We start from the raw sequence: 12,063 nt of genomic DNA on the forward strand, positions 1-12,063 counted from the left end.
TGCTGATTAGTACAATGGTTACCACAAAACTATTTAAATTGGAAGGGATCTTAAGCATCTCCTGGTCTAGCCTCTCATTCAGCAGGATTAACACTGAACTCAAAGTAGCTGATGACAACTTTGGGAACCTGGCTTCCTCCTGTGTCTTCTCTTGTCTTGCCATCTCACACCTCAGTAAAGAAGTGGCCTCCATCCTCTCAACAGGAGTCACAAGGGTTCCCCTGAAAACTTCTCCAAGCTAGACAAGCCCTATTCCTTCAGCCTTTCCTAACAGATCATGTGCTTCAGCTACAAGTGCTCTTGGAGGCCCTCCACTGGCTTTGCTCCAGTTTATCAACATCTTTGCTGTAATGCAAGGCTGATCATGGACAGAGTATTCCTCTCGGGATCTAACAAATGATGATTAAAAAGGAAGAATAATTTCCCTCTAGCTACAGGCTCTTGCTGATACAGCTCCGTTTTCTGTTAGCCTTAATTGCTACCAGCAATCACTGTGGACTACTCCTTAGCTCACTGCCCATCTGAACCGCCAAGTTCTTTTCATCTAGGCTGCTCCCCAGCCAGTCAGTCAGTCCACAGCATGTACTGCTGTGGGGCTTAGTCTATCCCAGATGCAGGACTTTGTATTTGTCCTTATCAAGTTTCACAAAGTTCTGCCAGCCCATGCCTGTAGCATATCGAGATCCCTCTGAATGGAAGCCCTTGAGCAAGTCACTTGCATCACCTGTTTTGGCGTCTGCAAACTTGACAAGGGCCCGTTCTGTGTCTTCCTCCAGGTTATTGATTAAGATACAAAACAGAGTATGTCCCAGGGTAGATACCTGATGAATTCCACTTGTAATGAGTCACCTAGTAGAGTACAGACTAATAACCCATTCCCTTTGAATATGGTCATCCATCCAGTTTTTCTACCTATCTAGTAGTCAACCTCTCTAGACAGGGTGTCCCAGCTTGCATATAAGGATGCTTTAGAAGGTCATGTTTAAAGGATCGTTAAACCAAAGGGGGAGATACTAAAATATAGCTACTACAGTTACTAGTCTGAACCTGACAGTCAAGCTGTGCTAAAAAGGATTAGGTCAGCGTTCTGCTCTTAGAGATTGATCAGTACATTTAAAAAGAACAGAATAAATACCTGTAGTCAGCAAAGAATATATATATATAGTGGAGAGAAACAAAGCCATTTACCGTGTTAGAATACGCAGACAAATGAAGAGAAAGGTGGATGAGAGGTAGACTTCTGTAGGCCAAGAGCGGGTGCAAGCACAGCTGCAGAAGGCTCAAGAAGTCATCCTTAGTCAGCTTTCTGTCAGTGCCATGGCTTCCCCACAGCATTTATTATCTAATCAAAATGCATTGCTTCAGTCTCCTAAAAAAAGTGAAAGTACATTATCTTGAATCTTTCAGAGGTAACCATTAAAGTAACAATGAGAACTGTTTCATTGCTTATTGTTTCTTTTGCAGTAGCACGTAAGCTGAGGCTTCATTAGTAAAGTTTCCTTCATTCTGAAAGCAGCGATGCAGAGAAATATGACCCTCTACCAGGCACTGTTACGAATTATTGAGTAGCTGTGTTTTTATATTGCCCATATCCAAGGGAATGTTAAATTTAGTTTTTAATAAATAGTTTTGTCACTCTCTAGCACTAAAATTCAGCCACCTACTAGTGTGATCACTGTGAGATTGTGGGCTATATACAACAAGTAATAACACGGTTGAGTTGATTTTACAGTTACATCAACAGAGTGCAGTGCAAAAGTGTGATAAGTAGACATTTTATAACAAATTGCATATGTCTGATCTAAAGCATACCTAGAGATTTCATTTGATTTTTGTTGTAATAAGTCAAAAGAAGAAAGTGTGCTTTTTCAGTGACAAAAGCAATTCAGAAATTTATTGCAGACTTTGGTAATTCTAATGTTTTTCTCTGGATATTAGGAGCAGCTTAAGTCTGGCCAATACCATAAAAATGTCTTGGGCAAAATGTGGAAAAACTAGCAGAGCTAAGCAATACAGGTAGAGTAGAAGTGAACACATTTAAAAAGCTTTTTTGTGTGCCAGTAGCAGCATTCAATATAATCTGTCAAATATAATTTGGATATTAATACCAGGAAACAAAGGGATGGATAATTAATTCATAGGTGTAATTGGGGGCACTAAATACCTGTTCTGTTTTGCTAGGCCTAAATGTATAATTTACTGCTGGAAGGTGTTTCAGGTTTTGTTTTGCCCTTTTGTAGGAGGAAGGGGTTTGACGACTTTGAAACGGAACTTTCTTTTGGCTTCATTTTAAATCGGTCTAGTTCAATTTACAGAAAGCAAATTGCACAGAGTAATTTTTAGCACCCTGCAGTGTGATGTACACTAGTCTCAAATTCTGCTAGATGTATTAGTTTATCACAGTTTTACCGTGTCTGCAAATGTAGGTTCATTAATAAAGTCATGCTTATCCTTGGGGCTAAAATAACAGATCGTGTGAAGCAGTAATGATACAGATGCTTCTGTCATGTTTTTAGTTTTTATAAATGTGATAAGTCTGCTAAAACCAAAATGATCTAATGTCATGTCACCAGTTATTTTTTGGTAACTTAACTGTTCCCAGACTGCAGACAAATCCTTGAAGTCTTACTTCACAAATATTGCCTACACCACTGTTAAGCATGATACCTGGCAGCCCTATTGCACAAAGGCAGAATATTTTACCATGAAACCTATTATTTAGACAACAGAATTTTCATTTACATTAATGGGGGATAAGTCCTGCTCACAAATGATTCTGCTTCAGTAATTGTGAGGGCCAAACTAGCACAGATTTTACTTCCAAAGAGTCCGAATGGATGTGCCACATACTATAACTTTACAGTATAGTTTCAGCTATGCTGTGTAAAGTCAGAGCTATCTGAAGGATAAAGCAAGGTCAGCAGTAACAAACCATAGGTATCTTTTCCCCAGAATGCATGCAGCTGTCTGCTGTCTGTGAATTAGACTGTCAGTACTCCCTGCAAAGGTGTTATCACTAAGAAGAAAAGGAATCTGTGTCTGGAAAAGTTCTCTATTGTTATACTGCTTACATTAAAAAAAAATCCATCACTTCTGGTTTTATCATGAAGGAGCTATGTGAGGGCCAGGTCTGTCTTAGAGCAGGGGAGAATGAAACAAAAGTGGCTTCTAACTCTCCGTGTTTCCTGACTTGCCTTTAAACGCGTGTTCCATAGTGACTTATGGAGACTTAATAGATCTATAGCAATAGTGCAGGAAAGTGGCCTCCTATGGCCATACTACTTCAGGTAAACTATATGGATAATGAAGAAAGAGACCTACAGTGGCCATCTTTGTTAAACCTTCCGGGTTGAAGGCATGGGTGGGTTAGCATGGCTCAGGAGTGAACGTATAGGATGTGACACATTGCCTAGCCTTGCGCAAGAGAACATGAACATAAACTCACTGATCCTGCTTCAGTGAATGACAAATCTCAGAACTACACTCCCACTACTAGTTATAGTTTACTGTAACTCAAAAGAAATGAGGTTCTACTTTTCTCCATTGAGCTACAGTCGAACATGCATGTGCAGTGATTGCATTATAGTGATCAGTTGTACTAGTAATTGAGATGCAGAGCCTCTGTCAAGGCATGCTTTCTACATGGTCTTTATGATCCCAGCAGGGATGTTATCACCTAATTCCCAAAATCTTTTCTGGAAGACTGGTAGACTTCTAGGAGCTCAGTATGTGTGTATGAGTGAAGAATGGCTGGTTGTGTTAAATCCTCCGAGACCTGAACTTACATCAAATAGCTTTTTCAGTTTCCTTCAGACATATCTGAATGGTACAAAATGTAATGCGAGTTTTAATGATGGGTGGTTTAGTTCTGCAAATGTCCCTCAATAAAGGAAGGCAGGCCCTACAGTCCTTTTGTGCAGGATTTGACTGTTACTTAGCTTACATGGCTCAACATGCAACAGCAAGCAACATAAATATTCCTTGAAAAAAATAAACAAAATATCTCTAAAGCTACCACCCTAACACTAAATATTGCTGCCTGGGGTGATTTATAGTAAACCAAAACTATGCTACAGTCATGGATCCCTCATGTCTGGCATTTTACTATAGGAATCTGGATTGTCCTTTTCAATCCTGATGGTTTATTTTCTTCTTGAGTTCAAATTGCAGTAAGATTCACAATTATTAAAAACTGGCATCTTTCTCTGCTGCATCAAAATGAATATTCAGAGTAGAAGGATATATTACACTTGGGAGATGTAGTATAAAGATCAGCATAATGGATGGTGTTGCTACTTAGGAATCAGCCTTCAGCATCCATATGCCACGGTTAGAACTGAAGAAGAAGACAGCACTGCAAAAGAATTTGCACCTTTCAGTAGTTAAATTTAAAGAGGATTTTAAAACAGCAATCTGGAATCGGAGACACAGTAGTTGTGAGGTTGTGGTCTGGAAACAGATTTGATGTAAGTTTCCAAAGCATCTGTCACAGGAAGCAAAGCCTGGATTCTTTATATATAAATAGAGCTAAAAGCATATTGTTGATTTGACAGCATATAGACTGAGGAAATAATATTTGTGTAGATTTGATAGGAAACACTTTTTGCTTGAAAGACATACAGTGATTTTTAAAATTATAATTGCACTTGTTTCATTCCACCTTGCTAGGAAATCTTTAGAATTTTAATTATTTTTCCTATAAGAATCCATATTTGCCTTAAGTAGCTAAATTATTAAAAAAAGATTTTTTTTTTTTTTTAAATAAGAACAGAAGTGATGCCATTATCTACATAACACATTACTTTCCTCGGCAGACATGCACCAGTAGAGGCTGCTGTACACCATATTAAATAAACATTTATACATACTGATAGATTAATTTACAGGCAGGTCAGAGATGAAACTTGAAATGTAGTTGTGTGTTTAACTTAGGTAAACATATAAAAACTATAAATGCAGAAACTCTCAGATTTTACAGAGAGACCATAGTCTGGGAGTAGCAGCAAAGTAGCAAGCATTTGCTTTTCATCATTGTGTGTTTCCAGCTTCAGACAGGGCAGATGGATAGTAATTTTTACAAATAGGCACCTGAAGGTGCTGAAGCATCAGTCTTTGCTTTTGGACTCTCACTAGTAATTAACCAGTACATCACCGCTTCATTACAATGTTTATTAAGTTTTTTATTTCTAATGTTTAAAATGTCTCTGTTAAGAAGCACTCAATGTGTAAATGTGCCACTTTTACTAGAAGAGCAAGAATTTTCCTTAAAACCACATGTATTATCCTTTTATTGTTTGGGATGTGCTTCCAGTGACTCACTCTCCTCTGCATTCTGTTCTTGACCTGGCTGTGCAGAAATGAAGTGACTGCACTGTCAGAGACACATGAGCATGAAGAGCTGAGCTATCTTCACACACACATCATGGCTCCTCCACAGAAGGGGCCACGCAGGCTGGAACCCTGCATGAAGGGCTCCTGGGGGCAGGCAGCATTTGCCCGTGGAGCCTTTGAGACCTCACAGGACAGAGTACTCTCCTTAAACCTAAAGCACAACAGGCAAATGGCTAAGGATTAGGAATGGCCTAAAAGCCAGAAGGAGCATCTGGTCAGTAGCTTCTAGGACAGCAGTACTCAAATGGAGGTGGAGGAGATGGGTCAAAAATATTCCGTGCAGTCTTTGTTTCTTCCTGCCATCCTCTTTCCAAGAGTGGTCTCTCTTTGGCAGCTGTGTGAGGAAGGAAACATTTGCTTTGGACCAGTTCAGACAGCAGGCAGGAGACAAGCATATTTAAAACAAAATCAACAACAAAAAAAGAAACCCAAACATCCCAAATGGGTTGTGACCTGGGGAGTGTTGTCCCTTCCTTTCTCCCCCTGTGCGATGCCACCCTCACACAGTCAAAAGGTGAATGGTTGTCAAAAGGTGAATGGTTGTCAAAAAGAGAGTTACAGCCGGATAGTATTCCTTCCTGCATCCAGGTCTGGAAGGTGCTCCCAGGCCTATGGGGAGAAGGTGGGAGCATTGTCTTCAGGGGAGTCTGGTGCAGACAGGGGATGCAGCAGCTGGAGGGAAGCGATTAAAAGGCTGTGCTGACACACGGGGTGCAGAGGCTTTAGGGGGACTCTGTGTGTGCCAGCTGGGGTCCTCTAGTCTGCGAGTTGGGGATATTCTGGCAAAGTGAACAGCGCAACCAGCTTTTGTGCTGGAAGGCTGCAGGTTAGGGTGCCGGGGTCTCTAGTAGTGCTGAGGATGGAGATGGGTGCACACTGAAGGTAGTTGCTGTAGAAAAGAAAGTTAGCTTTGCTGTCAACTTTTCAGATTTTTCCTCAGTAATAGAGTCTGAGCAGAGAAACTGCCAGATACATCACCTGAAATTTGTCAGTGCAGAGGCTTGAACCATGGGCGTTTCCAAATGACTGATTAAAAGCCAGTATATGTAACAGCTATATGCTACATAGTCTTAGCCGAGAGAGTATATATACCTGACTATGAGAGAGAGCTGGCTGCTGGGAAACAGCACGATTTCTCTCTTTCAGGTCCTGTAGGGGTTGGGCTGAATGAACTTAAACGGAAATTGCTGATCAGCGACACCCAGCATTACGGGGTAACAGTGCCACGTAAGTAAAAATACACTTCTATTCTCCTAATGCGAAACTCGCATTTTTATCCTTTATCACTGCATTACCTTAAGGCACTTTCAAATTTGGGTCTCTAAATGCATGCCTGGCATCCAGATCACTTTTCTAATTTTTAAAAGTGCTGCTGCAGTTGTATTTTAAATAGCATTGATTAAACTGATAGGACATTTTGGCTCAGAGGCATTGCAGGAGACCTTTAGTACAAGTTTAACGTGATTGATGTCAGCGAGGTTTAGTAAATGAAACTCGGCTGAAGAACACCCTGGATTTGGCTGTAAAAAAGTGAAATGTACTCTGTTACCAGTGCTTGCTTTCAGCAAAATGGCCTTTGTATATTAGACAGGTTGAAAATGAAGACTGATGCTAAACAGTTTGATCCTGTGAATAAATTCATTAAATCCCTTTGATTAGCTTTAGGAAAGTTGATTTGGGGGTTTATTTTTCCTCTTACCCCTTACCTAAGTAGCATGATTTTTATAATATTGAATAACATCGTGCTATATTAACTTCTGTAGCACTTTACTGGGTTTTCTTTAATGTGGAGGACTTGACAGTTCCAGACTTCTGTTCCTTGGATTGCTTTCTACTTCTACTTGTGCTTCCTATACGGGATCTTTGAAAAATACAGGTCCAACATTCTGAATTTGGGAGATACTGTCACAGGTTTTTTTTAAGTATAGATTTTCTATACAGTGTATATATATGAATGAATTTGAATATATATTGTATATATATGAATGAAAAATGAATACATTTGGGTTTTGGAAGTCATTTCTTTTGCACATATTTGCTTCAGCTGGGTATTGAAAACAACAACAAAAAAAAGCCAGATGTTCCCAAATATTTAACACATTGGAATATATGCAGTTATTTGCCCAGAATTATTTCTCAATAAAAGTGCCAGAATTCATCAAGCTGCCTTTCTCTTTTCTCTTCCAAATTTGTGGTTATAGTTTAAAACAAACACATAAAGAAATCCCTCTCCCTGAAATGCAGTAAGTCAGGACTTGCGGGGAGAACTGGAGTTTTTGTCTTGGAAATGCTCCTCTTTGTGTCAGCCTAAGGAGAACTTGATATCAAATGGCTTTTCAAACTGTTACTGCAAGCAAGTTGTGGATGTTCATATGCAAGGAAGAATACATGACACTGTAACGTTCAACCTATATTAAATAGGACTTTTGAATGGGTTTGTTAACTGTAAGCAGCAGCCCCACAGATAAGTTTCATTTATAAGCAAACTCTTTATGCCTGGTACTTCAGGGAAAGTGAGAAGTGCAAATACCACAAAGCTATTGAAAGAAAAAGGCATTTGATTTTGACACCAGAAAAAGAAAAGCACTAAACCATAAAATTCACCCCCATTTTTTTACTATCATGTTTCACATACCACAGCTACAAGTGTTGTTAATGAACGTAATATTTTATAAATCAGCTTGGTGAGCTTTGGTTCCCTTTATGGTCTCGTATGCTAATGCACTTAACAAGTGGCAAGGCTGGAGTAATTGTTATAGACTGCTGCTCCCTTTATTATTCAGCTGTCCTCATTTTATTGGATTTTTCCACTAGTTAATAAAAATGATAATCAGATGCTTGTCCAGTAGGATTTTTCCTGCTTTTCCTGCATGCTTTTAAAACTGAATCGTGTCATGTGCTTATGTGCTGCCTACCAGATGCAGAGCAGCTTCAGGCCCATCAAAAGTGAGGGAACTGCTACACTTACTATTGCACAAGGGTTGTGTGCTTTTCAGTGTTTCCTGAACTGGTTTGCATTATATTGTTTTGTGCGTCTTTCCTTTATTTTTCCTTCATTTACTCGAACTGCAGACACTACCCGTCCAAGGAGAAGCCAAGAAAGTGACGGTGTTGAATACACTTTCATTTCCAAGCACTTGTTTGAGACAGACGTACAGAATAACAAGTATGTCAACAAGATTTAAAGTAGAACTGTAGTAAAAACAATGGCTTTAATATAAAATAGGGCTGTTTGTATTTTTAGATAAGAAAGCAAAGTCAGTATAAGTTGCAGTGCTTTGAAGATGTGTTAAAATCACATTTTGATATATAAGCAGCTAGCAAAAACAAAGAGCAAAAAAAAGCAGTATGTGAAAACACAACTGTTTCTAAGCTTCTAAGTAGTTTCAGTACTTAAGCTCCTAAAGAGAAGACACTGAAACTGTAGGTGTTAAGGATGGGTGAACACTCTTAATAGAGCATCATCTGTCGTAGCAGTAAGGCAGTGCAGCCCGGCATGGGAGGGAGGGCCTGGAAGGGCTGCAAACGTGCCTGAGTCAATGTTTGTGTAGTTCTGCTCTCTTTCAGGCCAGGCACTTCCTCTCCTTTTGAGTTTAGAGATCTACAATGAAGCCCCTGCCTGTAAAGCCTCCAGAAATTAAACTAAGATGAAGACACTGGTAGCATCGTGCTCTCCAGCAGCCTGTAAAAAAACTGTAGCTTGAAATTCTGCCCCAGTGTTTCAGAGGGCGAAAGTGTATTAGACACAAAGCTGTGGGTTTTATTGAAACTTCAAACTGCGCTTTGCTTTTTTGGCAAATAGCGCTTCTACTTTTATAGCACATAACCAGCCGCCTTGGTTCCATTAGCACCATTGTCACTCCTCCTCCTCTTCTGAGACAGAGAATTTGGATATTCTGTAGTGTGCAATGAAATTTCAGTAGTTTCTATTGTTTAGCTTATCCACTGTTTTATTGCATTGCATTAGTTCAGAAAAAGAGGTGATGGAAAACATTAGTGGGCTGTTGGACTACAGTACTTTTTTCTCTTGAACTGTAATACAAGCAGGTGTTACTGATTTGAAAGTGGGAAAGTAGAAGATTTCTTAAAATTGACATGCTGAAGTACTTGACAGCATTTCCTTTATAAAACACAGTAAAACACTCATGTAAAGTAAAATATTTTTGCTCCTGAATTAGATCTTATAAAGCAAACTGATAATTTCTGTCTTTTTTTCTGGAGAAAATGGAAATGATTCCAGTTGTTTTCACCTTCTGCCACAGGTTTATCGAGTATGGCGAGTATAAGAACAACTACTACGGCACAAGTTTAGACTCTGTTCGATCAGTTCTAGCTAAAAACAAAGTTTGTTTGTTGGATGTGCAGCCTCATGTAAGTAAGGACATCTTTTGGAATCTTGTAGTTCCCCATATTGCATATTGGGATTCCAGGAAAAATATTGTTTCTAAAAAGGAATATTTTATTCCGTGCTGAATGACTGTTGAGTGGGTTGGCTGGGTACCTTTATCACAGCAAGGCTCTCTGAAAGGAGGGGAAGGAAACTTCAATACATATTGGCAAGTATTCAGCTTGGTAATTAAGTGAATTGAAAGCTTGAGGCATAATACCAAAGATTTAATTTCAAAATGCTCCTGTATTTCCCTTCCTCTTTCTGCTGTTTGGGTTAGAGGTTTTCTCTCAAACTTCAGTTGTCAGAATGACTTTGAGCTATCACCCAGGCCAGCAGCTCTCTTTCAGACGTTTAACCAGACCATTCATGCCAAGGGTTTCCACACAGGGTGGACATGAGTCAAGGAACGCACTAAATGTGATGTTGGCTGGATAATTGCTAAGAACATTCCTCTCTAAAGCATTTGTTCTTGCGTTGACCCCGTCTTTCAACCCCGCTGAACAGCTCCACTGGGAATTTTTATGCTACTAATAACCACAGTGCTTCCAGGAGCTGGACTAGTTTGTGTAAACCCAGCCAAAGTATTTCTTCTCCAAGGGTGGCCAGCCCATGACTTCTGAACCCCGGCAGTTTAGACACAGGGCTGTGCCCTAGGAGCAAGGCAGGGGGCTGCGCTGAAGGAGGAGCACCTGGGGAACCCAGACCTTGTGCAAGGAGAGGAGGGAGCTGGGCAGGGGCTCTTGCTCTGCAAGATCCTTGCCTGTCCAGGGTGGGCCTGTTTTCCAGCAAAGCACTTAATTTTCTCGGGGACCCAGGCTTGTGAACTATTCTGGGATCCCATTATTCAACATAGCGTTTTCCTAAGGGACTTGGCAGTGTGAACAGGACAGAAAGCTTCTGGCCAGCCCTACTTCACACTAAGCTGCTGGCTATCCCTGCTTCACTCTGTGCTGTAGACCTATCTCTAGTTCCATATGTAGCATAACTTGACTTGCTTAGGAAGAACAAATAGCATGGGGTTGTGTGGTGGACGCACAGTACTGAAGAGAAAAATCATTGACCTGTTGTGACCGAGTGTCACAGACGCCTTCTTCCACTACTTTTCATGGGTACAGAGGTATTATTCCTGCTGTGTTGAACTTTTCCTCCTCTCCTGAACACCCTGCTGCTCCCATCCATCCTCCCACTGGCAGTGGCACTGTTGTGGACAGCCCAGTCTCTGCTGGGCTGATGGGATTTACCAGCAGCCCGTGTGGAAATCAAGAGACACGGTCACCTTTGGAGAAAGGGTTTTCTTACCATCCCTATGAAAATTCTCCTCACGTTAATCAATGCCTATCAGCAGAACAGGATGGCAGTAAATGAAAAATAGCCTTCTAGCAGTGCTTTATGGGTTTATTTTGGTTATTGGAGTGTTTCTTTTGTTACGGTAAAATCCATTGTGCAAAATAAACTAATTAATTAAAAATCTTCCCTCTTCCCAGACTGTGAAACACTTACGGACATATGAATTTAAACCATTTGTTATATTTATAAAGCCTCCATCACTTGACCGTTTGAGAGAAACCAGAAAAAATGCCAAGATTATTTCAAGTAAAGATGATAAGGGAACTGCAAAACCCTTTACAGTAAGTCATTCAGACGTGGTAAAACGTGCAGACTTGTTCAGAGTTTTGTTGTAATGGTTTGCCTTGAAAATAAAGGTCATCAGTGGATCTCATCAACAGTACTTGTCGGGGCTTGCATGTAGTTTCTTGTTTCCCAACTTCTCACACGTCACAGATTTACTGTGATGTTTTTATTGTTTGTGGTATTTACATTTCCGTGGTCCTCTGATTTTATGTCATTGAAGAAGCCCCAGAATGCAAGTATATGTTTATAAGAAATATCACTGTGGATTTCCTTTCAGAAATTTGCATCTGGACTTAGATGTTTCTATTCAAGTGTAAGCATTTCCTTGTTTTATTTTATTGGGTCTAAATTTAGAGGAAAGCTCAAATATAAAGCAACAATTAAAAAAAGTAATGCTACTTTAATAAAAAAAGTATTTGTGGATAAGATAAAACATTTTTAAAATGTTATAAGGAAATGAACAATGTAAGAAAGGAGAACAATCTAAGCAAGTAACAAATGCTGCTTTTTGACAATAGTCAGATTACCCAACAGTAACTTAATTACTTCCTTGAAATACAATGAAAACTTGTTTCAGTTGAAGTTAAAGTAAAGCTGATCATCATTAGACTTTATCTGCATTTATTTTATCATTTTCCCTTGTTCAGATG

At 39.8% G+C, this 12,063-nt stretch overlaps 1 protein-coding gene across 2 annotated transcripts in view; it reads left to right on the forward strand.

Moving 5' to 3' along the window:
* Nucleotides 1-12,063, forward strand: part of MPP7 (MAGUK p55 scaffold protein 7) — a 157,116-nt gene that overhangs the window by 141,046 nt on the left and 4,007 nt on the right. For both annotated transcript variants that reach the window (XM_062633539.1, XM_062633540.1), the window contains 4 exons: nucleotides 6,538-6,618; nucleotides 8,464-8,557; nucleotides 9,654-9,762; nucleotides 11,266-11,409. In XM_062633539.1, coding sequence (XP_062489523.1) covers nucleotides 6,538-6,618; nucleotides 8,464-8,557; nucleotides 9,654-9,762; nucleotides 11,266-11,409 — 428 coding nt within the window. The remainder of the gene's footprint in view (nucleotides 1-6,537; nucleotides 6,619-8,463; nucleotides 8,558-9,653; nucleotides 9,763-11,265; nucleotides 11,410-12,063) is intronic.

This window comes from Pezoporus occidentalis, unplaced genomic scaffold (assembly GCF_034315485.1).
Source record: "Pezoporus occidentalis ecotype Australia unplaced genomic scaffold, CSIRO_AGI_Poc_V1 ctg40, whole genome shotgun sequence".
Taxonomy (NCBI): domain Eukaryota; kingdom Metazoa; phylum Chordata; class Aves; order Psittaciformes; family Psittacidae; genus Pezoporus; species Pezoporus occidentalis.